At 37.8% G+C, this 27,545-nt stretch overlaps 1 protein-coding gene across 1 annotated transcript in view; it reads left to right on the top strand.

The window, feature by feature from the left end:
- Positions 1-26,320, top strand: part of TRPM1 (transient receptor potential cation channel subfamily M member 1) — a 95,314-nt gene extending 68,994 nt beyond the window's left edge. The window contains 5 exon segments of the mRNA XM_042940472.1: positions 1,208-1,228; positions 1,967-2,111; positions 3,388-3,590; positions 4,219-4,351; positions 25,054-26,320. Coding sequence (XP_042796406.1) covers positions 1,208-1,228; positions 1,967-2,111; positions 3,388-3,590; positions 4,219-4,351; positions 25,054-26,320 — 1,769 coding nt within the window.
- Positions 26,321-27,545: the final 1,225 nt, after the last annotated feature.

Below are 27,545 nucleotides of genomic sequence, written 5' to 3'. Positions count from 1 at the left end.
TCTTTCTACTCCAAGGCAGAGCTAGTAGTGTTGTTCCAAGAGAATGAGACAGCGAGCATGACAAGGTGACTGGTGTCTTGTGTCATCCTCTTCTTCAAGCCTCTTCTCCAAAGGCCATTTTCCATGTGGCTATCAATTTCCTCTTCACTTATGCAGTTCAAATTTTGTTGTTAATTGTTATTGTTATTATTATGATTAAAAATAATCAGGATGTTAGCAGAGGAAATAAGCCATAATCCTGTATGGATTTCTGGGTGGTGCAGGCCCCAGCCCCTCCCCAGGCTGAGTTGGTAGATCATGGTGTCTCTTGTGTGGTAGGTTCTTCAGATCTGTTCTTGTGTCTGCCCCCATATTTTCATTTGCATGTTGTACTCTGTCACAAAGCATCAGAATGTTATTTCCAGTGTTCTGCTTCTTGGGGATAGGTTTTGAATATCCTCCACTTGTATGAAACACACAGTTGTCAAAACATCGTCTACCACTGGGTTAGACTGATAACTAGTTCATACAATGCCTTCTACCTAGTTTTCAGAACATAACTCCAAACACATTATCATGACAAGTATCTCAAAGTCAATGCGAGATATTGAATGTGTCTGTAACTTGGTAAACCAGAATGTAAAAATCTAATTTGGTTTCCAAAGAATATTTACTTAGGTAAACATATGATCCAGACATAAATTGTAATATTTTTAATTTTTATTATTAAATTTGCTAATGAGAAGATAAAGAGGCAAATGAGTATATTTTCATTAAATGTAGGTTTTTGATTCTTGATCTGATTATTGCATAATAATTTTGCATTTCTTTGTGCTTATGAGGTATGTGAATTGGGATATAGAGAACGCCTGATTGGTTAACCAGTTGATTAAAATGATCATCTGCCAGTAGCCTCATATCTTTTTCACAGTATTTTTTAACTAGTAAGCTTCTTATTGCTTTATAACATATGGTAAAATCAATATTCATGAAATATATGTATATATTTCCTAGTATTAATAATGTCTATAATTTCCTCTACATAGACCACTGTTTCCAAGCATGAATCTATAATTCCCAAGCTTGAATACTTTGCATTTGTTGACACCAAAACCGTTCTTAAGTTGCTAATCATGTGTTTTACTTTTCTCTCAATTGTCATCTCATTTTCTTTCCTCCCTTCCCGTCACAACTAAAAAATAAAATCCTGCTTCCAATCGCTATATAGTCTACGCCATGGAAATTAATCGTAAGTTTACACAGAATTGATGACTCTAGTTCATGAAATGTGTGTATTCATCAGTCTCTTCCTAAGCTAATTACTGATAGCCTTACGCTGGTCTTAAATATTCCTCTTGTTTTCTGATGTTAATACTCTTTTAAACTGTAAGTAAAAAGTAGGTAGATGATAAATTTATGGCAATTACTTCACTGATCACTTTTGCATTCTATTTTTTAGTTCAGGACATAGGTCCCATAGGATCAAAGTGGCATTTTGAATGAGCAGAGAAAGGATGATTTTCCAAAATGATCCCAGAACTGTTGATTAACAAATTTGAGGGTAGAGGGCATCGTACCTCCTTCCTCATAACAAAATTATTTCCAAAGTTCATGTACAAGTGAAATTAAGGAGACAACATAAGCTGATCTCAAGTAATCAGAAGACACAATAACTTTCTAATGGATAACAGTACAGAAAAAAACAAAGATCTATCTGCTTAGAAATTAAGAACTTCTGTATATGAAAAACACAAAGAAAGAAACGGGAAAACGTTTACAAATACAAGTCAAGAATGACTATCTCTGAGTGCAGAAATGAGCTTCTTATTTTCTTTGTAGGAGATATTTTCACATGAAAAATTATTGCTTATGAAATCAGGGGAAAATCTTGTTAAAAAAGAAATAGATCGTTTAACGGCATAAGTAAGTTATTTATTCCATTCATTCTATGTAAAAAGCAAGTACAACAAGACAAATTTTGTTGCAGCTCCTTGTGGTGACAACCAGTATGATGAGGAAGGCAAGCGGCTCCCTCCCTGTATCCCAGGCGCCTGGCTCACACCGGCCATCATGGCGTGCTACCTACTGGTAGCCAACATCCTGCTGGTGAACTTGCTCATTGCAGTTTTCAAGTATGTGTCATGGCTGGGTGCCTATTAGTAATTACAGTACAAATTTCCAATCTGGGGCCACGGATTTACACAGAATTTCAGGAGGGCTTTTAAAGGTGTAAAATCTTTACAACCTCTTTTGTTCAAATGTAAGCAGCCTTAGTGTATTCATGAGTCAAAATTTGACACTTACACACACTAAATTTTTCTCAATGGTTCATTTTTTGTTGTTGAAATACAATTAATATACAGTGTTGTATCAGTTTCAGGTGTACAATATAATGATTCAACAATTCTAAACATTACTTAGTGCTCATCATGATACATGTACTCTTAATCCCCTTCACCAATTTCACCCATCCCCCCCCACCTCCCCCCTGGCAACCACTAGTTCTTTGCATTTAAGAGTCTGTTTCTTGTTTTGTCTCATTTTTCTTCACTTGTTTTGTTTCTTAAATTCCACAAATGAATGAAATCATATGGTATTTGTCTTCCTCTTAAATACATTTTAATTTAATTTTGTTTAGTATTTTAACACTTTGACATGTATTTTAATCTAATGAAATATTTCCTTAGATAAAAATCTCCGGAGGTAGAGAAGATCTGATCATTATCAGAGGCACAGAAGGCAATGTCAATTTCATAAGCTATGACAATTACTGCAATATTATATAAAATACTTTCCTTATCATTTACAGAATAGAAGACAAAATGGCCTAGGAAAGAAATGGCTTACAGTATCAAATTTCTTATAAAACTTACCCATTTTGGCAAATGGGCAAATGTGTTGTGTGTGTGACCATACTTAACACATGTTGAAAAAAATATTTTCTAGCTTCTAAGATGAAAAATATGAGGGAAAAAAATCCTTCACGGAAATATAGAATCTTAGAACTGACCAGGGCTTTGGAAAGAATCTGGTTCAAACTCTTTTTCAACTGTATTAAAGGTTTAAATACTTCAAAATGCTTAGTTGAATAGCTCCTACCTTTAAAAATATGAAATAAAAATTTCCTGAGTGTATGAGTCAATAGACTACAGTGTGATGTTTTAAGAGGGCAGTAGGTAGCAGTTACAATACAATTGATTCTTAATTATTTATATGAGAAAAATGTCCTTGAGTGTAGATAATGCACATTGATAGTTAAACCAAAAAACAGGGTAGTCTAGGAGTCAGTACTAGCAGGAATTAAAAGGTCATTTCAATGTTTATTTTCATTTCAATGTGAGCAACTGATTGCCCTGGGAAATCAAAATGAAAAGGAAAATACTAATTAAACATTTACTCTTTTTAAAGCAATACCTTCTTTGAGGTAAAGTCAATATCCAACCAGGTGTGGAAATTCCAACGATATCAGCTGATAATGACATTTCATGACCGACCAGTCCTACCTCCACCAATGATCATTTTAAGCCACATCTATATAATCATTATGCGTCTTAGCGGTCGCTGTAGGAAGAAAAGAGAAGGGGACCAAGATGAACAGGATCGTGGATTGAGTATGTACAGGACTCTCTCATTTCTATCTTGGGCTAATTTCAAGGGTGTTCCAACTGGACACTACATACTACTTTAAATTGTGTGAAAACAGAACACCCTAGTCCAACTGTTGTTCTTTGTAGAACGCTTCCCATTTTATGTTGGTTTTATTCCAGTTCTGTTAGTTTATGAGTAATTAGTGTTACCAAAAGCCTGCTCATGAAAGAGATCAGAAATTGACAGAGTTCTTGAAAATGACTCTTCTATGTGGATGCAGAGTTCCGTTCAGAATGTTGTAATTTGTGGCATCTAAAGAGGATGGGAAAATTATGCTGTCCACCTGACTTTATCCATAAAACACACACAAAAGTTTCTCCAGAAAATAATACTTGGTTTCACTCTGCGAATAGCTTTAATAGTGGTGTTTTGTGTTTAAAAAGTGAGCCATTTTGCCCCAGGGGAAGAATGATTGCTGCATATGACAACCTGTTTGTGTAACAAACAGTTGGAGTAGTCAGAGAACTGCCTACAAGTGAAGGACAAGGGCGCTTAATTCAGATTGGGCTGGGAAATTCCTAATGACGCAACGAAATTGATTCTTCACGCACCGGGTTCGTTTCTCACTCAGCAAACATTTCTTTCCCACAGAACTATTTCTCAGTGACGAGGAGCTGAAGAGGCTGCATGAGTTCGAGGAACAGTGTGTTCAGGAGCACTTCCAGGAGAAGGAAGACGAGCAGCAGTCGTCCAGCGACGAGCGCATCCGTGTCACATGCGAGAGGTGTGCCCAGCGCGGGGCCAGCAATGGGTCCTCGGGCCAAGGGTTTGTGGGCTCCTCCACCCTATTTTAAGGGCAATGGAGACGTTCATTTAAACCTTCACTCGGAGTTCTCTTGTTTGTTCAGACTGCCTTTTTTACGTGTTTGCCTCCAAAATAGTGTGAAAATCTCTAGTTGTGAAATGGTGATTGTAAATTCTTTATAGAAGTGAATGATGACAGGGGCGCCTAGGTGGCTCAGTAGGTTGAGCTTCTGACTTCAGTTCAGGTCATGATTTCATGGTTTGTGTGTTCAAGCCCGCGTGGGGCTCTGTGCTGACAGCTCATAGCCTGGAGCCTGCTTGGGATTCTGTGTCTCCCTCTCTCTGCCCCTCCACCACTCGTGTTCTCTCTCAAAAACAAATAAACATTAAAAAAATGTTTTTAAAGAAGTGAATGATGACAGGTATTGCAAATATTCCAGGCCCAAACTAAACCAAACCGAACAAAAAAGCCCTGACAGTTCTTGCCCACTCCCAAAGTGGGAGCTTTTACTCTGATACCCTGCATCAATGGAGAGAACAGGTGCAGAGCTGTGTAAATGCTAGGCAGGCCATTGTTCTCCCTGCCCTTGACTTGTCCTTGACTTTATCAAGGATGGTATTCCCTAGGAACTGACCTCCTCATCCTGCCTTAATGCTTTGGTTGCTCCTTGCCCAACCTGGCAGAGCAGAGGTAGACTCCCTCCTCTGTTCTCTGAGACTGGGAACTAAGGGAGGGGCAGCAGTGTCTGTCCCCCACAAAGGTGGAAGTGTCTAAACTAGGGCAGGATGTGTTTCACACCTGGGTCCCAACAATATCAGCATCATCCATATGGTAGTGCTTAATAAATGCAGAATGAATGAATGCGTGTGTGCACGAATCAATGAATGAGCAAATGAAGTCAGGTCAGGGAGAGCCAGAAAGAATGACATTTTCCAAATTTTACAGTATTGCTTTTCCTGAAGCTGGAAAGAGTAACCAGCAAAGGGTAGACAGGAACCATAAAACTTCACTACCTATATTTTTTTAATCGTATAATTTTAAGAACATTTATCACTTAATAAAAGAAATTTAAGATTTTTTATTATTATTTAAAGATTGTGATAATTGACAAAACATTGGTGCAAAGTGTTTAACCAACAATGAAGGTAGAAGGATGATGCCTAGGGTGATTCTAGCTTATCATTCTGTCCTTCAATACTCAGAATTAAAGTTCCCTGGTACAGTTACGTGTGTATATCAGCAGACCATCCAGTGGAAGGCCTCAACAATTAGGACAGAATTCATAATACACTTTGAAGTCTTGCTGGTGCACATTCAAGGCCAGTGACTCTGCCTCAGCCCACAGAAAAGACAATGCCCCTGGCAGCCGCAGGTCTCTGACCGCTCTCCCCTCATAGACCTAGTCACCTTGTAATCCAACCTGCCAAATTCAAGGGTTATCTGCACCAACTTTTGGCCTTAATAAGGTACATTTTCAATACAACTTTTAAATACTCCTTTGCTGTTTTAATAGTAATGACTAAGTATTCAAAATATAACAATTATTTCTTCCTGAGAAAGATAAATTACCCCAATCTTAATAATCTAAAATTTCCACTTTCTAGTTAGACATTAACTTGGATTTAATCACAGCCTGTAATTTACAATGGAAATTGTGTTTTGTTTCACTCCGTTTCTTCCTCTTCTCCCCTCCCCCAACATTGTTTGGATTTTTACCATTCTTGGAGCAACCTTCCAAGAATGTGGTTATCAGGTCACTACCAAACTGCATTTTCCTCTTGGGGCTCTGTGCACACGTAATAGGAATGAAAGTGTGCTGGGCAGTAAAAACATCTACTTCCCGTTTCCCTTGGCTGAGATCTGCAAGGGTGATGGGAGTGCATTCCTGCCCCTCCGGTTCCCTTATTGACCCTTTCTAAGCTGAACCACAGGTGAATATCAGAGACAAAAGGAGGAGGAGGTTTGGGGAGAAGATACCTTTCCTTCACTCTTAACCAGGACAGCTGAGGAGCAATTTGAGCAATTTGACACCAGTGATTACTTTTAAAATCACATTTTTGAGCACTCAGATGTCTCTGCCATTTTAAAAAATCTTCTTCACATATCAGATTGTTTTTATTTTCTGCATCACTGTTTGCCATTTGATGATTCTCCAGGTCTTCTCTCAGCTGTCATCCCCCAGCTCCATTCACTCTGCAAGGTCCAGTTAGGAGTGAGCCTCTGTGGAAGGTGCTGTTGGCATCAGTCCCTTCTGGACCTCCCTGTTGTCTGGTATCTTTCACAACCTGGGCCAGCAATTTGCATGACTCAGTCTTACAAACATGTTCACACAGGAAGTTTAGACACTTGTGCTCCTCCTTCCATGCAGGGTGTTTTGAGGGCTCATGTGCAAGAACCAAATGCATGGCGTTCCCTTACTGTTTGGAAAGTTATATATAAAGTTCTAGCAAGTTCATCATTTTGTAAGATACAACATTTAGTCCCTCAATCAGAGATTTACGATATGATTCAGTTTTTAGTTAGGACAACACTGCCGCAGGATATTTAACCCAAAGCCCCATCCAGCATGTCCACTTTGCTGACTTAGGGCAGTGTGCTCATGGTTTTTCTCCCAAACTTGGACATCCTCTTCTGTGCTCTGGGTTCTGACAGTGGCACCACTAGCCATCTCATTCAGCAAGACAGACACTATCAAATCATCCAATTGTGTTTTCTTCCCCTTCTGAACAAATCATGCCCCCCTCCTACTTCTTTCCTTCTCTGCCACTAGCAGTCTAGTACAAGCTACCATCATCTTTTTTTCACTTGAATTTCTGCACTCTGAAAGCATTGGAGCTCTGAGAGCATCTGAGCTCTCTATAATCATTTCTCCTCTTCCAATTCACTCTGCACTCACTACACTCTAATCTGGTTGCACCCCTCCCCATCAGCTCTTTAAAAGCCTTTCAGTGGTTTCTATTGCTCCCAGGTCCAGGCTCACCCTGGACTGTCCGCCCTTCATGCTTGGTATTCCAGTCTTGCTGGCCTTCCTTCAGCTCCTCAAAGCCACCACTCCCTTCCTGCCACAGGGGCTTTGCACATGTTGTTCCCTCTGCCTACTCACCTTTTAGATCTCTGCTCAAATGCCAATTACTTATGGAAAACTTCCCTGACCACCTCATACCTTAGACTAGGTCAAGAAGCCTGCATGTCTCTGCATAGCAGGAGCTTGATATTTTTTAATGAATCGATGACTAAAAATTTTGTCTCCTTACTTGAATGCAAGTTTCCATCCTATTCTCAATGAATGTCAAACAGGGTATCAACTGTTCTCCCTCTATGTTCAAAACTTTGATTTTACTATTGGCAACTAGGAAGTCTAAATACACAAATGTTTCTGCTACCCATGATTGTCAGGAAGGATCTCAATTATCAGTAACACCAAAACTGTCGATGCTATCAGGTGTTGTTTCTTTGCTTGAAGGTATGGATAATGTCAGATAACCAAGAGGGCTGCTGGAAGAATATTTTATAAATAACTTCTATCAGTACAACCACGGTGGAACTTGTCAACCAAAATGTACTATCTCATCATACTGGGTTAATACCAAGTAACATGTATCTTTATCAACTGGAACTTGAAGGCCATCTCTGTGTCTCTTGGAAATCCGCTGTTGAACACATCATTCCTTTTGTGGTTTGGCATCCCTTGGTGGACAGGTTCCAGAGCAATTGAGTAGAAAAGCATCTTTCCTGAAAAAACTTTGTCAGAGATTCAGCTTCCTTTTCTCGAACAATGAGAATTATGTAAGCCAGTATCTCTCCCTTTTTCCCATAGCTTCAGGGAAACTTAGCACCAAACTTAATATTTAATTATAACAAGTATATTATTATAGGTTTGGGAATACGTGGTGTCCAATGCCTCCTTATTATCTCTTCTTTACTCTTTCATATCTTCTATTTATATAAATTTTATTTTGCATGTCTGATATGTTCAAATATGCAGGCTGTAATTCACAAATTATACATTTTAATAGTTACTGGTCTTGTACTTAAGCATCTATGGGTCTTAAACTAGACAAACCTATAATAGAAGGTTTGGATTCCCCCAAAATCTCTGGGTCAAGTGGGTTTCTTGTCATATTTGTGGATCTGGGTTAAGGTGTTGGGTTTCCTCTAAGCTTCATTAGGAAAGCAGCAGTTTGTGGACTTGAGATTTTATTTAGCATTCTCTTCCCAAGTGATCAGAAAGAGAAAATGCTGATAACAGAGACCCTAACAAGAAAGACAAGAAGGAGAGAAATGAGATCGTAAGTAGAAGATGGCATGAAAGAGAGAGGAGTCTTAGAAGGGAGATGGGTGATTCTTCTGACATAGACAAGATCATAGAAAAACAAATATGTAGTTATGGGGGAGAAGTTTGGGGAAGATTTGATCCAAATGTCTTAATCTTATAAATTAATAGGAGTCAAAGTTGCTTGGATTATGGGGAAAAGGTGGGATTAAATGTTGGAGTTTTAATGTGTCTAGTAAATGACAATTTTGTTCCTTACCTGACTTTGAGAGCCAGTTCAGGGAGACATGGAGATAAAGATAAAAATAGTATCAGCTTTATCAGTAATACAAGTTGTGCTAGAGGATGTGGTTCGGTTCTTGCCAAATACACAGAATTAGTCAGAATTAGCCACACCCACTCAGTCACAGGCGCCTGCAAGCTTCCCTTCTCACAAGCAGAATCAGCTTTCCCCACTAAGCTTAACATATTAACAAAAACAAACAAACAAACAAACAAAAAGCAAAGAAAAAAGTGAGAACCAATGCTTTTTGCAAGCAGGTGGCTCCCAAAGAGAGAGAAAAAAAAGCAAGCTGGTGTACTGATCCCCTAACACCAATCAGAAAATCAGTCCTCCTCGAGAATAAATAGAAGACTGGAGAGAGGCCAAGAGTTTTACACTAATGGCAAGTTCAGATGCATAGGAAGGAATGATAGGAATGGGGAAAGAGTATCCCCTAGCCACATTACAGACTTGAAGCCACTAGGGAGGACTCGAGTTCACCTTTAGGGGAAATATGATAGGAAAGGAGCTAGCCAAGCAATTTCTCAGCAGGAGTATTGAGGACCTAAATGAAACTAGCCAATATGACTTCATTGGGCCACATCCAAGGTGAGTCCCATGACCTTCATCAGTGACTCTCTACAGCCCAAAGACAAGGATGCAGTTAGTGAATGAAGCATGGGGCATAGCGAAAGGGAGGCTAAAAGGGACCTAGAACTAGTCAGTGGGGACACCACAATGATGTTAGTGTTTGCAAATGGTAGCATAAATGTGCTACAATGCCTCCATTTCTCTCTGCCCAGCTGTGGAGTCCTAGTGGCAATAGAGGAAGGGTTAGAGCTGACACTACTATGTTGGAAGTAAGGGAGAGATAACCTAGGATATTAGTAAGAGCTTCAGTGAGTGACCAGAGTCTTGCTTCAACAGAAAGTGGAATATAGACAGAAAAGGCTAATGATTTAGATGGCTTGAATTCTAGAAATTGAGGAGGTCTGAAGTGTGCCCATGTTGGTATATATAAATGATGTGACCTAGAACTAAAATCCTAGAGAGCTTAATAGTCTTTTGGTAAGTCTTCACTATTTTGCTTATTAAAAAATAATGAGAAATCCAGAAGACTTAAGACTTAAGTCTTGTTCTTTGTTTAGTCTTTCACATAAAATAAAAACTCTGTAAGTAAAGCGTAACCAACCAGGTTCTACCCTGGGTGTTCTCACTATAATTACGAAACTTAAAAGACAGCCTCATATGAAGAAGTAGATGGAAATTAAAATAGCTGGATATAAATTTTGGACTGGATTAGACAAGTTTATGATCTGTAGACTGGGAATAAAATTACAGGGTAAGAATCATCTTAGAACTCAATATAGAATACCATGGAACCTTGAAACACGGGTTTCTTCAAGTATAAACTGGACCTTGTTGTTCCACTAACATTATGTTTTTAGGTTAACATTGAACTCTATCATTAAGTAAATGTTTCCGTATAATTTATAAGCTGCCTTGCAGGTGAAGGTTGCACACGCAAAAAAGATGAATGCACATAAAACAAGTTCTAGTAACTAGCTTCCTACAGAATTCCAAATGTCTAAGTTCTTTCCTTAGGAAACACACACAACTGTTACTATGAGAACCTAAGTTTGGACCTTATATTTATTATGTAAGAGTCAATGATACTCCAAGAAAGTTATGCCATCTATGGGTATTCTCTCAGAGGTTCCTACAAAAGTGCCACAAATTCATGTATTGTTGTACCTATTATTTGAATGAAATTGAAAACATTACTTACAAGACCTTAACAACAACCAAAAAAATGTGTTTTAATTAAGCTGCTTTCAGGTTTAGTAGTATAATGTCCAAACCAAATATCCTAAATAATAGATATAGTAAGACACAGATGAAAGCATCTGGAGATTTATAATCATACCTACTTCACATAGTCACATTATTTTACACTTGCATAGCATTTATAGCTCACAGAGTACTTTCATCTACACAATTTCTCTTAATTCTCACAACATTATCATGCTACCACTGTTGTTCTTATTGCTGTTCTTGTTGATGTTGTTTATTGTCACTGGTGACGGATGCATAATAAAGACAGAGCTGATGGAGCCCTTCATCCCTAACATAAATATGGGCACATCTCAAGGAGAATACTGAAGTTGACAAAATGTTAATCATAAAGAGCCTTTTATTTTTCTTGAAAACAAACTAAAACAAGAAGAGCCATGATATGCAATGCCAGTTGCTAATCTGGTAACATTATCTCTCATTTTATTAATTTACAGAACAAGTAGAATTATATTTTTATATATAAATAAATATAAATATAAATATATAAATATATATAAATAATATAAAATATACATATATTTATATATATATATATATATATATATATATATAAACAAATAGAATTGGAGACTGATTAGGGCATTAGGATGTGGCCTTTTAACAGACAACCCTGTAGAACAATCTATACTAATCTCTGAAATGTGAGAGGGACAAACACAGCTATAATTAACTAGGACTGATAAAACAAATTAGGTTCTGAACTCCCAGCAATTTTAGTAGGAGATACACATAAAGTAGTAAAAGGAAGGGCATATATTGTCATAAATCAAGTACAGCTTAAATTCTATTCAAAGACAGGAGAATGATTACTTTGGGCCCAGCCAGTTTATAGGTTTCACTTGGTTCTAGTTTCCTCTGATATAAAAGGCTAGCCCTCAGGAATTATTCCTCTGGCCCGCCAGTTGAAACTCATATATTAGAAAAATGGTCTCAGTGCTCTTTTCAAAAGCGTCCTAAATTGGAAGAATTTTTGCTCTGAAGTAAATACTACCACAATGTGTGAAATAAAAACCTAGTTAAGCCACTTACGTCATCTGTAAGTAAATCCAAACACAGAAATAATTACAGAAGCCATGAATTCAAATTGGTGAAAATGGATAGAAGTAGAGCTAAGAAATCAGTATTTCAGTCTAAGAAAGTGCATTTGTATCACAAAAGTACTTATCATCCAAAGAAATAATCCCTTTGAGCCAAATACTAGGTATACTAGAATAACAGTCATAAGTGGTTTGACCCAATGATTTGAAATACTTGAAAGAGAATATTGACATATTTTATAAAGTGAATATTGTTTTGAAAAATAATAAACAGTGCAGCCATATTAATCTAATTAAATAATATTCAAATCCAGGGTAGCAACATATTGGTATATACAATGGCTGGGGCCCCTGGCATCAACAAAGCAGCTTTCATTCATCTGGTTCTACAAATATCCATGGTAGAAAGTTTCTAGAACAAACTTTCTCAAACTGAGGTCATCAGATGCTCTGGCACTTAAGGGTTTGTCAAGTTCTAGGAGATTTTATTTTTTCCATTTTGATGATGGAATGATTATGAAGTAAATTTGAGGTTGAAGAAGAAGATGAGGCAGGAAGGGAAGATGGGGGCCAGATTCTGAAAAGGTTTGAATGTATATAAGTAATAGAAATCCTTGAGGAGGAGGTTAAGGGCTGCTGTTGAATTAGAAGGGAAAACCTGAAGCTGCATTTACGTGGCTCTTTACATAATACTGAGAAAGCACCAACTGTTTGTATCATAGAAACATTACCAATGGAGATTATAAGGTTTCCTTTTAACACACTCCTTGGTACCTAACATTGCAATAAACTTTGGCTTTTAAGTGTTATGAGAAGCTAGTACCATTTTTAAGCAAGGAGTGACATGATTGTGTACTGTGTTATTGTCTTATTGTTTTGGATTGGAGGGAGAAGACATTGGAGGCAAAGAGGGTATTCCCAACAACTAACACTTTTTGCTTTTTCAGCGTGGGGTATAAAATGAGGTCGTATATCTTTCAGTATTAAAGGAAATTATTCTGAGACCTTATCCTGCTTATTCCAAGAGTGCCTTCTTTCCCTTCCTATTGTTCCCCTCAGTCATTCGTAGGAGATCCAGTGGTCCAGTGAAATCCCTACCTATTGCATCAAGAACCAAGAAGGTGGGGCCAATTATTGCATTTTGCTCTCTCTGTCTCCTCCTGCCACTTGGCCCTGGAAGTAGGTGTAGTTGTGAAAGTGCAGGGCAGAGTGGATTAATTAAACCCCAGGATTCTGATTGGAGGTTGGAAAGGGGGAGCTTCAGAGTACTGGAAACACCAAGGAGACTGTAGAGAGGGATGGACTTGGGAAAGTAATCCCATGAAGTTGCTAATGAACTTTGGAGCTCGCTACCAAACTGTGTGTATTTGTATGTGTGTGTATGTGTGTCTGTGTGTCTGTGTGTGGTTCTGCGCCTTGTTAGCATACGAAAAGTATTGACGGAGACAAAGTTCACCAAAAAAAAGGTAGAGTAAGGAACTCTGGGAATCCATCTCTCCATAAAAGTAACAACAAAACTGGCAAAACTTTCAGAATCAACCTTTTTAGAAAGATGGAAATGAACCAATGGCTTGCAACAATTTGTGGAGTGCTTATTCAAGAGACATTACTGAATCCTTTTTTTTTTTTTTTAAGTGAGCTTTGTGGCATTTCAATTACCTAGTTCCATCCCCCACTCCTCAGTTCAGTGGCAGTCATGAAAATAACAGCCTGAATTCCTGGTACCAGTGGAAGCAGAAAGGACCTCATCCACAAAGAATTGTAATTACCTGTTTTAACCTGTCTGGTGGCTTCCTGAAAGACTGGCTCAAAAGACTTGTCTTAATTTCCCCTGACTTGGAACTACCTCAGGGCTAAAACTAGTAGCCAGGGGTGAGGATGGGGAGAGGGCATTTGTCAAAAATATTTACAGACAAGTATTTTAGTCCCTATTCCCCAAGGTGATAAATAACAGAATTGAGGCAAATGAGCCTAACCAAAAATCTCCAGAGAAAAGGCTGAGAAATGAGATGTCCATAGGGCTTTCAAAAGCTCTGACATATTCCTGGGTATCTAGAAAGCCATATGCATGCACAGGGCTATGCACATGCTCAGAGAATACCTGACAAGGGAGAAAGATTCCAATTCTAGCTGACCTAAAGGCTCTGTGAGAACCAGAAGCTAAGAGAAAGATGTAAATTCTGGCTGGGTGTTGAAGATGTGCATGCATAGAGCCCCTAAGCAAAGACTAGGAGGTCTTTTTAGCCCAGAATCTAAGGAGATCTCTGTTCAGTCATTAGCTGACCACTGAGCTAACAGGGGAGGATTTCAGTGGCCACAAACAACAAAGAATATAGGCTTTGCTGAATCATTTCAGAAAAATCACTAAATAAGCAACAACTACTACAATATGAAGCAACAATAACAAACTCTGTGGAGAAGAGAATCTGACTTCCAGAGCTGCTACACTATATTACTCAAAATTCTCAGTTTTAAATAGACATGCAATGAAACAAGAAAGCATGGTCCACCTAGGTCCACCTTGGGAAAAGACAATCAAAGAAACTGGCCTCAAGGAATCCCAGATGTTGGACTTTCTAACAAAGACTTTAAATCAGTCATTGTAAACACATTCAAAGAGCTGAAGAAAAACATTTCTAAAGATCTACAGGAAATTATGAGAATGCTGTCTCACCATATACAGAATAGGAATAAAGTGATAGAAATTATATTTAAAAAGAAGAAGAAAAACCAAACAGAAATTCTGGACTTATAAAGTACAACTGAAATGAAAATTTTACTTTAGGGGCTCAAAATCAGATTTGAACAGGCAGAAGAAAGAATCAGTAAACTTGAAGATAAGTCAATTGAGACTATCCATTCCAAGGAACAGAAATATATAAGAAGGAACAGTCTTGGAGATCTGTGAAAGGCCATCAGCACAACAGCATACACACAATGAGAGCTGCAGGAGACAAAAGGGAAAGTAGCAGAAAATATCTGAAGAAATAAAGGCCAAAAACTTCCCAAATTTAATGAAAAATCTGAATCTACACCTCCATGAAGTTCAATGAACTCCAAGTAAAATAAACTCAAAAACATTTACATTTATTCAAATCATAGTTAAATTGTCATAAGCCAAAGGAAAAAAATCCTGAAATCAGCAAGAGAGAAGCAACTCATCATGCACAAAGCATGCTCAATAAAATAAAAGTCTGACCTCTCATCAGAAATCAGGGAGCCAGTAGGCAGTGGGGTGACATATTTAAAATGCTGAAAGAAAAAGACTATCAACTGAGAATACTGTATCCAACACAACAGTCTTTCAAAAACTGAAGGAGAAATTAAGATATTCCAAGATAGCAAAAACTGAAAGAATCTGTTACTACTAGACTTGCCCTGAGAGAGATACTAAAGAAGTCCTTTGGGCAGAAATGAAAGGACAACAGACAGTAACTAAAATCTACATGAAGAAATAAAGAGCACCAGTAAAGGTAACTACATACATGAGTATAAAAGACATTATAAATGAATTTTTTGTTTGTAACTACTTTTTGTTTTCTTTATAATTTAAAAGATAGCTGCATAAAGCAATAGTTATAAGTCTTTGTTGATGGGCACACAACATATAAAGATATAAATCTGTGACAACAGCATAAAGTAGAGGAGGAAGGAATGAACTTTGAAAGAGCAAATTTTTATATACTATTGAAATTAAATTGATCTTCATCTGAATTAGATTGACATGTAATCTCTAGGACAACCACTAAGAAAACTGAAAAATATATAATAAAAGAAATGACAAGGGAATTGAAATGGTACACTAGAAAAGTCTATTTAATACAGACGAAGATAGTAATGGAGGAATTGAGGAACAAAAAAAAGACAAAAGACATGTAGAAAACAAATAGTAAAATGGTAGAGGTAAATTCTTCCTTATCAATAACCATATTAAATATAAATGGATTAAACTCTACAATTAAAACACAAAGGCTGTCAGACTGTATATTTCCAAAAATATAATCTAACCACATTCTCTCTACAGAGATTCACTCCAGATTCAAAGACACAAAGAGTTTGGAAATAAAAAGATGGGAAAAGATACTTCACATGAACAGTAATCAAAAGAGAAATGTGGTTGCTATACTAATATCAGAGAAAATAGATTTTAGGACAAAAATTATTAGAGGAGTGTCTGGGTGGCTCAGTCGGTTAAGCATCCAACTCTTGATTTTGGCTCAGGTCAGGATCCCAGGGTTGTGGATCTCAGGTCAGGATCCCATGCCGGGCTCTGTGCTGAGAGCATGGAGCCTGCTTGTGATTCTCTCTTTCCCTCTCTCTCTCTCTGCTCCTCCCCTATTTACACTCTCTCTCAAAATAAACAAACATTTTTAAAAATTGTTATTAGAGAAAAAGAAGGACATTGTAGTATGATAAAATAGTCCATCTATCAAGATATAATTATAAACATTTATGCATGTAATAGCACAGCCTCATAATATATGAAGCAAAAACTTACAGAATTGAAGGGAGAAATAAGCAGTTCTACAATAATAGTTGGGGACTCTAATATCTCACTTACATTAATAATAGAACAAGTAGATAGAAGGTATCAAAAAATACAACTCAACCCAGCAGAACACTTAACTCAACAATAGCAGGATACACATTCTTCTCAAGAGCACATGGAACATTATGCAGGAGAGACCATATGTTAGGCCATATAACAAATCTCAACAAATCTTTAAAAAATTGAAATTATACAAAGTGTGTACTCTGACCACAATGAAATAAAATGATAAATTAATGACAAAAGGAAATTTTGAAATATGTGAAATTTGTGAAAATTAAACAATACACTCTTAAATAACTGGTAAGTCAGAGAAGAAATTACGAGAGAAATTAGAAAGTACTTTGAGGATGCACAACAGTCTGAGTGTACTAAATGCCACTGAACTATACACCTAAAAATCATTAAGATGGTAAATTTTACATTATGTATTTTGCCACAATTCGAAAATGTTTTTTTTTAATGTTTATTTATTTTTGAGACAGAGAGAGACAGAACGTGAGTAGGGGAAGAACAGAGAGGGAGAGGGAGACACAGAATCCCAAGCAGGCTCCAGGCTCCAAGCTGTCAGCACACAGCCCGATAAGGCGCTTGAACTCATGAACCATGAGATCATGATCCAAGCCGAAGTCGGACACCTAACCGACTGAGCCACCCAGGTGCCCCCAAAAATGTTTTAAAGAGAAAGAAAATACTTCAAAGTGAATTAAAATGAAAGCACAACATAACCAAAACATATAGGATGCAGCAAAAGTGGTGCTCAGAACAGTGAATAACAGCGAATGCCTATATTAAAAAAGAAGAAAGATCTCAAAGGCATTGAGTACTGAACTAATAATGAATAGACCACCACAAAGGTCCCAAACTGATCACTGGGCTGCACACACACAGTACAGATGCCAAAAGCACTGCAAAAGCTTTGCAAATCGAACTGAAATTGGAATCACAGTCCACAAAAATCATGTTGGAACTTGCAGCTTAAGCCTAATGAGGTCAGTCATTTACTAAAAGAAAAATATCAACACTCTCCATGGGATTTAAATAAGCCTGTCACATGATGTAGTATTCAAAATGTCCACTGGGGGTGCCTGGGTGGCTCAGTTGGTTAAGCGTCCGACCTCAGCTCAGGTCATGATCTCACCGTTTAGTTTGAGCCCCACGTCTGGCTCTCTGCTATCAGTGCAGAGCCCTCTTCAGATCCTCTGTCTCTCATTCTCTCTGCCCCTCCCACCCCTCAAAAAATATACTAAAATTTAAAAATGTTCACAATATCAACTAAAATAATTTAGAGTATGAAGAAATATGAGGGAAAAATCAGTAAATGTCAGGACATTTGACATACTTTAAAGCAACTATTATAAAAATGCTTGAACAAAATTGCAAAGAAAGTTGAAACTAATGGAAAAATAGAAAATCTTAGAAAATAGAAGATATAAAGAAAAACCAATGAAAGATTTAGAACTGAAAACTATAATAAATGATATTAAAATTTCACTGGATAGGCTCAATAGCATAACAGAGATACAGAGGAAGGAATCTGTAAACGTGAAGATATATATAGGTAGTAATTACCTAATTTGAGCAACAGCTCAAAAGTGTAACACTGTGCCATCAGAACCTGAGTAGGAGAAGAGAAAAAATGTAATGCAGAAAACAATATTTAAAGAAATATTAACTGAAAAATTCCCAAATGGAGCAAAAGACATAAACCTACAGATTAAAGAAATTTAGCAAACACCAAACAGGAATAACTCAAAGAAATCCACACCCAGGTACATATTTTGAAGACAAAAGACAAAAAAAAAATTTATACCAGTCAGAAAAAAACAACACATTACTTATAGGGGAACAGCTATTTAAATAACAGCAGATTTCTCACAAGAAACCAAGAAGGCCAGGAGAAAGTAGTATCGTGTTTTTAAAGCTGACAGAAGAATAGTCAACCTCCAAATTCTATATCCAACAAAAATTCTTCAGGAATGAATATGTAACAAAGACCTTCTTAGAAAATTCATTGTTAGCAGTTGGGGTCTAAAAAAATTACTGCAAGAAACTCTTCAGAGGGGTGCCTGGGTGACTCAGTCAGTTAAGTGTCCAACTTCGGCCTAGGTCATGATCTCGCAGTTCATGAGTCCAAGCCCCATGTCGGGTTCTCTGCTGACAGCCTGTTTCAGATTCCGTGTCTCCCTCTCTCTCTGCCCCTCTCCCACTCACACTCTGCCTCTCTCTCTCAAAAATAACTAAACATTTAAAAAATTTAATAAAAAAATAAAATAATAACAATTTTTAAAGAACCCCTTCAGACAGAAGAACATATACCAGCAGTAAACTTGGAACATCAGGAATGAAGGAATGTTGGGGTTTTCAATATATGTCTGTGTAATATCTAAGACAACCAAAGCATAAAAGGGTAGGCAGAAAATGGACCTGTATTGTGGTAATGTTTTTAAGTCCAATTGAAGTGGTAAAATATTGATGCTAAGTAGACTGTGAAATGTTACTATCTACTTTGTAGTCCCTAGAACAACCAATATAACATCTATAGTAAATGATATAGTCATTTCCCAACTTATTTCTGAGGCCAGCATGACCCTGATACAAAAATCAAAGACAGAACCAAAGAAGAAAACTATAGGTCAATAACCCTTATGATTATAGATACAAAACTTCACAACAAATATTAGCAAGTTGAGTCTAGTCACAACCAAGTAGAGTTTGTCCTAGGAATGAAAGGCTGTTCAACACTTGGAAATCCATGTAATCCACTGTACTAACAGTTTAAAGAAAACCTATGATAATATCAACTGGTGAAGAAAAAAACATTTCCACAAATTTCAACATCCATTCATGATTTTAAAATAAAATAAAGAAAAAAAGAATAAAATAAAAGTTTAAAAAATGAAAACCTCTCAGCAAACTAGGAACAGGGAGGAACTTCCTCAATCTAATAAATGGCATTTACCAAAAAAAAAACCCCCACAGCTGACATGGTGGAAGACTGAATGGTTTCTCCTTAAAACTGAGAACAAAGGATGTCCACTCTACCACTGTTATTGAACAACATACTTAGAAGTCTTAAACTTCTGGAACTTCAACTTCTATAACTCTTCTAAACTTCAAAACTCAGTAATATGGGAGAAAGCAACCCAATTATTAAAATGGGCAAAATATGAGAATAGGTATACCAGAGAGGACTTAAGTTTGGCAAATAAGTGCATAAAAAGATGCTCAATATTATTATCTATTAGTGAAATGCAAATTAAATGAGGACTGATGGTGATGAGGGGTGCCTGGGTGGCTCAGTTGAGCATACGACTCCTGATTTCGGCTCAGGTCATGATCCCAGGGTCATGGGATCAAGCCCCAAGTTGGGCTTTGCACAGAGAGGGGAGCCTGTTTAAGATTCTCTCTCTCTCTCTGCCTCTTTCCCCAACTCTCTCTCTCTCCCTCTCAAATAAAAAAATTTTTTTTTTAATTTTTAAAAAAACATGATGAGATAATTGTACACACATATTACAATAGTTAAAACAGAAACATACTGACAATACCAAGTGCTAGCAAAGACACCGAGCTTCTGGAACTCTCCTACACGGCTGCTGGGATTATAAAATGGTGCAGCCACTCTAAACAATGGTTTGGCAGCTTCTTATAAAGTTAAACATGCATTCACTGTATGAACCAGCAATTCCACTCCTATTTATCCTAGAGAGATGAAAACTTATTGGTATAGCCACTATGAAATACAATATGCAGGCTCCTCAAAAATTTAAAAATAAAACAACCAGATGGTCCGGGAATTCTATTCCTGGATATATATCTGAAAGAAATGAAAACAGAATATCCAAGAGATATATGCACTTCCGTGTTTATTGCAGCATGATTTGAAATGCCCAAGATATGAAAACAACCCAAGTGTCTACCAACAGATGAATGGATAAAGAAGACATGGTTTACACACACAATGGAATATTATGTAACCATGAGAAAGAAGGAAACCCTGACACTTGTGACAACATGGATGGACCTTGAGGGCATTATGCCTAAGTGCAATAAGTCAGACAGAGAAAGAGAAATTCTGTATGATCGCATATATGTGGGATCTGAAAAAGCCAAACTCATAAAAACAGAAAGTAGGAAAGTGGCTACCAGGGGTTACCACGGGAATTGAGGACGTGTTGTTTAAGGGCACAAACATGCAACCAGTAAGTCCCAGAGATCTAAAGTACCACACAGTGGTTATAGTCAACGATACTGTATTATAAACTTAAGCATTGCAAAAACAACTAGATCTTGATTGTTCCCACCACAAGAAATAAATGATAATTATGTGACATTAGAAAGGTGTCAGATAACACTACAGTGGCAATCACGTTGTCATATGTAAATGTATCAAATCAACACATTTTACATCCTAAAGTCACACAATGGGTGATTCATACAACTGAATACCAGAAGAAAAAAATAGTTTACTGCCTGAAAATTTCTAAAAGAAAAAAATTTTTAGATATTAAATTAGAAATATGTCAGGTGAGAAATATGTCTTTAAGAGCAAATCATGGGTGCCTGGGTGGCTTAAATGGTTTGGTTTCATGTATGGTTTGGTTTCATGTCAGGTCAAGATCTTAGAGTTTCGTTAAGTTCGAGCCCCACATCGGGCTCTGCATTGGAAGCACCAAGCCTGCTTAGGAGTCTTTCTTTCTCTCTCTCTCTCTCTCTCTCTCTCTCTCGCTCACTCACTCCTCCTCTACCTCTCCCCCACTCACACTGTCTCTGTTTCTCTCAAAATAAATAAACTTTAAAAAAAAAAGATCAGAGAAATACAAATATCATATGACTTCACTCATATGAGGACTTAAGATACAAAACAAATGAACATTAAGGGAAGCAAAAATAATGTAAAAACAGGGAAGGGGACAAAACATAAGAGACTCTGAAATATGGAGAACAAACTGAGGGTTACTGGAGGGGTTGTGGGAGGGGAGATGGGCTAAATGGGTAAGGGGCATTAAGGAATCTACTCCTGAAATCATTATTGCACTATATGCTAACTAACTTGGATGTAAATTAAAAAAATAAATTTAAAAAAAAAGCAAATCACTTAGCCTCAGAATACCTTTGTATTCTGTGCTGTGCTGAAACATATTTCGCTCTGCGCAGAAAGGAAAGCAAAATTAAGACTTAAGAGAGTAAGAAAGTTCATATCTTGCTACGAGCTCTATCAGAAATGACAGACTTCTCTCGTTTGTTTTCCTGCTACTCAGCGTGTCAACAGATATGGGACTCTTGTCAAAGTGTTTCCTAGCTAGCCTATCTTTCCCCATCTGAAATGGAAATCACTCTTTATAGGGATGCTAAGGTCTGGAAAAGTCTTAAGTAACTGTGGGAAGTCACAAAGTATAGCTAACACAGGAGATAGTTTATTATCCACCCTTTTTGTTTATCATTTCAGATACAAGTGAACTTAAACTCATTTCTTTTCTTTCTCCTTTTCAGACATACTATAAAAACTCAATACAGCACACTTTGATTTGGTATAGCCGCCCCTTGATGTGGGATAGCTGTTTAAACTGTTGTCTCCAAAACGCTGCAGTTGTTTACAAGCTTGAAATAAGTATCTGTTAATTTTTCCTTAATCGGAGCCACATCGTGAAACGTTGTTTCTTCCACAGTTTGAACTAAGGGAGTGGCAGTACGGATGCCAGGATATTTAAAGACACCTACAGGGGAGTCCTACCCCAGAGCTTGGTAATTTATTCAGTGCAGGGGGCAAGGGGTTAGAGAAGTAGGAACACAGAGTTACTGTAAGGGAGACTAAATACTCAGAGGCCTCCTTTTATTTTTTTGTTGAAGTGTAGTTGACACACAATGTTACATTAGTGTTAGGTGCACAATGGTGATTTGACAACTCTGTAGCTCACCACAGTATAGTTACCATCTGTCATTACACAACACTAGTATACTACCACTGACTGTATTCCTATGCGGTACCTTTCATCTCCTTGACTTATTCACTCTTTACCTCCTCCTGTCCTTCACCCATTTTGCCCATCCTCCTTCCTCCTCCCCTCTGGTAACACCACAGTTTGTTCTCTCTATGTAGGGGTCTGTTTCTGCTTTATTGTTTGTTCACATGTTTTGTTTTTAGATTATATATATAAGTGAAATCATATGATATTTATCTTTCTCCGTCCGACTTACTTCATCTAGCATAACACCCTCTAGGTCCATCCATGTTGTCTCAGACAGCAAGTTTCCCGTTTATGTATGAGTGGCTGGCAATGGTGTTGTCTGAGTTAGGTAATACAAGCAAAACATAGGCAGAGAATTATAAAAGATTTGAGAGGAAAGATACGTGTCTATATTTTGCCAGTGCGTATTTTTCAAAGTTTGAGCAGCTGTATTAGCTCTTAATGTAGTATTTGTTAAAGGATCTCAAGTTTGACTTTACAGAGGAGATTGTGGATTTTAACACAAAAGGATTCATCAATGGTAACAGATTTGAAGTGAGCAAGGAGACACATTTAACAGAGAAAACTGAGTCTTACTTGAAGTAACGTAAATAGCAAAAGTTCTGTCAGTGGCCAAAATGCAAGAGAAGTGAGAACCTCTAGAACCTGCAGTGTCTGTGGTACGAGAGTCAGGACTTCTCATACACAGTGAATTTGGTCCTCCTAGTGGCAAATTTCCAGGAAGCCAGACCCTTCCTGCTCAAATGATGTGGTTTCCTAGGGGACATATAAATAGTCTTTTCCCCACAAAAAGAAGTCCAGAATAGCCAAGGACCCTCCCACACATCAGAGCGCAGCTGTCAAAGTGGCCAACGGAAGCACAGCATTAACAAAAGCAGTTCTGGAAGAATGTAGGGAGGGTAACTGCAGAGGTAGCTGGGAGTGAGGAAAGCACAGGAGATGTAGTCAGAGAGCAGAAACTCAGTGCAGAGAAGAGCAGCAGGAGCTCAGCAAGTGGGTAAGAGCAAAGTAAGGAGAACAGTGAGAGGATTTATGAGGATATGTACAGAAGGTAGCAAGGACCTGCTAGAAACAGACTCAGTGCAAACTCAGTGACCCTGGAGACTGCCTGTGTGTTTCTAAGAAAAGATCAGAGGGTGGGAAAAAACCAAAGCATGACAGAATCAGACCAAAGTGTTGATCTCCACCCAGGGATGAACTTGCTGGAACAGATCACCATATTGCTGGTTCAGAGGGCCCAGAGGCTTCCAATTGGGAGCCACAATCCCTACTGCCCACCCTCACCATGTCCTGGGGGCAAATTCAACTTTTAGAAGACAGTGCTAGGTCCTGGGCATGACCCACTGCCCTTAGAATTAATTTCATGAACCAGTTGAAAAAATTCATACTGTACATATTATTTTTTTAGGTTTTTATTTTAAGAGAGAGAGAGAGAGAGAGCAAGCACACAAGTGGGGGAGGGGCAGAGAGAGAGGGAGAGAGAATCTCAAGCAGGCTCCAACCTGTCAGCACAGAGCCTAATGTGGGGCTCGAACTCACGAACTGTCAGATCACGACCTGAGCCGAAATCAAAAGTCAAACACTTAACTGACTGAGCCACCCAGGCACCCCCATACTGTACATATTCTTGAAATATAAAACATAGTCTATACCAGCAGGTTTTATGATTTCATAAGTTGTTGCCTGATCTTCTACGAGTTAAAAATCTGGCAGCAGGTATTTGTAATCTACCACAATCTTTTTTAAAAAACCCATTAAGGGAACACTAACTGTTAAATATAATAAGCAATTTAAAGTTAGTGGTATTCTTCAGGTAATTAAATGACCTCTTGTCCCTTGAGTAAACTATCTGATAAATCTGTACCTAATTATGAACAATTCATCCTCTGAATCCCCTGAACTTCAAATAAGGATTTCAATTAATTTTGTCAACATAACCATTAATTGCTGACAGCTATAATCAAACCTCAAAAACCTAAGTGCTAGTATCTTCTTTTATTCTCGGAGGCAATGTGATATGCCCACTAAGAGACCAAAGCTGGAGCAAATGCTAGAGATACACCGTGTGCAGCTCCACAGCTCACCTTGGACAAATTATTTACACTATGACTCGATTTCCTCATTTGTACAATGGGGATGCTGATAATAGTGCCTGTCTCAGGCTGTTGTGAGGATTAAACCAGCCTAGAATAGTACCTCAGTAAGCACTCACTAATGAATACGTGAGACACAACCATGAATGGTAAGTAGTATATACACTACGTGTTAACTGTATTTCTATTACTTTCTGAGGCTCTCGCAGTCATTTTTATTTTTATTCTTTTTAATATAATTTATTGTCAAATTGGCTTCCATATAACACCCAGCGCTCATCCCAACAAGTGCCCTCCTCAATGCCCATCACCCATTTGGCCCTCTCCCCCACCCACATCAACCCTCAGTTTGTTCTCTGTATTTAAGAGTCTCTTATGGTTTACCTCCCTCCCTCTGTGTAACTTTTTTCCCCCATTCTTTCCCCCATGGTCTTCTGTTAAGTTTCTCAAGATCCATATATGAGCTCACAGTCATTTTCAGTAGTTTGAAGTATGAAGCAGTATGAAGTTTGAAAATATGCCCAGTGAGCTCCATGATTCTCAAAAGCCTGGAAAATCATATAACACTAATCACATTGTATTTTTCTTTTTAATTTTTGGTTAATTTCAGCTTAACTTTTATGTTCCTTTATGTTCACCAGAGTTGAAAATATGTCAATGAGATTGGAAGAAATCAACGAAAGAGAAAATTTTATGAAAACTTCCCTACAGACTGTGGACCTTCGCCTTTCTCAACTGGAAGAACTGTCGAACAGGATGGTGAATGCTCTTGAAAATCTCGCAGGAATTGACAAGTCCGACCTGATCCAGACGCGGTCCCGAGCTTCTTCTGAATGTGATGCAACTTACCTTCTAAGACAAAGCAGTATCAATAGCGCCGATGGTTATAGCTTGTATAGATATCATTTTAACGGAGAGGAGTTGCTGTACGAGGATCTCTCAATGTCACCAGGGACAGGATTCAGGAGGAAAGCCTGCTCCTTCCGGATGAAGGAAGACAAGGAGTCAAAAATGCATCTAGTACCAGAGCGTCAAGATAGCCTTCACCTTTTATCCAGCACAAGCCCACCAGCAACACCTGACTGCAGTCAACTTGCAGTAGACGACATAAAGAACTCTTCAGAGCTGAAACTAGGTCCAGATATTGGGATCTCAGCCGAAGATGATGGAAAGCAGGCAGACTCTAAAAGGGAAGAAACCATTCCCCCAAGTGTAAATCAAACAGATGTTATGCATGGACAGAACAAATCAGATTTTCAGAACCGTCAGCTAACAGTGGAGACAACACAGATAGAGGGCACAATTTCCTATCCCCTACAAGAAGCAAAACTGACACGCTATCACCCTGATGAAACGTTCAGTGCTTATAAAACAATGAAGTCCAGAAGCTTTGTATATTCCCGTGGACGAAAACTGGTCAGCGGGGTTAACAACAGGAGTACAGAATACAGTTCAATCATGGACCCAGCAGGACCCTCTACAGTTCAACACTGGACGACAGAATGGAAATATCAAGTTCAAAAGATCACACGTTCTCGAAGTACAGATATCCCTTACATTGTGTCAGAAGCTGCAATGCAAGCCGAGCATAAAGAGCAAATTACAGACACTGAAGATGAAAACTGTGTTTCTGAAATAGTCCCTCAAATCTCTCATTTATCTCTAAATGTAACTGACAGAACTGAAAAGGAAAATTTACTGTCTGTGAAGCCAGACCAAACTATGGGATTTCCATCCTTAAGGTCAAAAAGTTTACATGGCCATCCTAGGAAAGCTAAAGACATTCAGGGCACACTAGACAGATCTGGACACGCCAGCAGTGTAAGTAACTTAGTGGTTGTGTCTGGAATTACAACAGAAGAGCAGAAGGCTAACCAAGAGAAAACTTCCACAGAAACTCAATGCTAACATGTTTTGTTCCTTTGATTTTTAAATCAAAACCATTGATGAATACCACCTTGGTCATCTAACATCATCAATTTCTGAAAACATTTTCATCATAAATGTTTGGCAGTTTGGACTTAAGATTTAAAATTTAATTCAGTAAACGTAAAGTATTATTTTGCTAGCATATGTTAGTAAACTTAAGTTGTTTTTAGTTGGAGTAGCATCAGATGAAAGTGACAATATTCCAGTCAAGGTAAATTGCTTAATCAGTAAAAGTTTCTCCAATCTCTTTTATTTCTGAGGGTCACCAAGTAGCCTAAGAAATGCCTTTGGGTGCCACCAATAGGTTACTAAAGCAGTGAGCCACTATGTAAGAAAGAAAAATGAAAAGACAAAGCAAATATGAAAAAAGAAAAAAAGGAGTGGGAGAGAAGAAAAAAATTGTGAGGTACAAGAACTGGAAATGAGTCATTAGCATCATTTTTTTATGGGTTTTTGTTTTCTGTTTTAACGTTTTATGTTTTACAATAATAACACAGTGAAGACAAAAAGTACACAATTATATCAAAGATCACATTGTAATAGTTTAGGGTGACCAAGAGTTTTGTTAATGTGTAAAAATAAAGTATCCAATGTGCATTTTCCTGTTGTCATGGAGTCCTTGAAAGCAAAAACAAATAAACTGTACCTCTGTCTATTCAATGGTTTGTGCAAAGCTATGTCTAAAATCTGAAAGATACATTATCAAGGTGGGAATTGTTGAGAACCCAGAGACCATTCATGGCTGAGAATATAAGGTGCTGTGCTTCAACTTGTTAAGTTCAAAGACCTACCATACTCCTGGGCTCCCCATGGTGTCAGGTCAGGGGCCACTCTCTAGGAACCCTCAAGGCTACCCTATCACCACCACTTTTTTTTCTTTTCTTTTTTTTTGTTTTTATTTTATTTTATTTTATTTTTGATTTAACTTTATTTTTTATTTTTTTAAAATTTACATCCAAATTAGTTAGTATCTAGTGAAGCAATGATTTCAGTAGATTCCTTAATGCCCCTTACACATTTAGCCCATCCCCCCTCCCACAACCCCTCCAGCAACCCTCAGTTTGTTCTCCATATTTATGAGTCTCCTTTGTTTTGTCCCCCTCCCTGTTTTTATATTATTTTTGTTTCCCTTCCCTTATGTTCAACTGTTTTGTCTCTTAAAGTCCTCATATGAGTGAAGTCGTATGATTTTTGTCTTTCTCTG

This window comes from Panthera leo, chromosome B3, assembly GCF_018350215.1.
Source record: "Panthera leo isolate Ple1 chromosome B3, P.leo_Ple1_pat1.1, whole genome shotgun sequence".
In the NCBI taxonomy this organism is placed as follows: domain Eukaryota; kingdom Metazoa; phylum Chordata; class Mammalia; order Carnivora; family Felidae; genus Panthera; species Panthera leo.
Note: the sequence above shows the minus strand (reverse complement) of the source record. Positions and strands in the feature narration are given on the sequence as shown.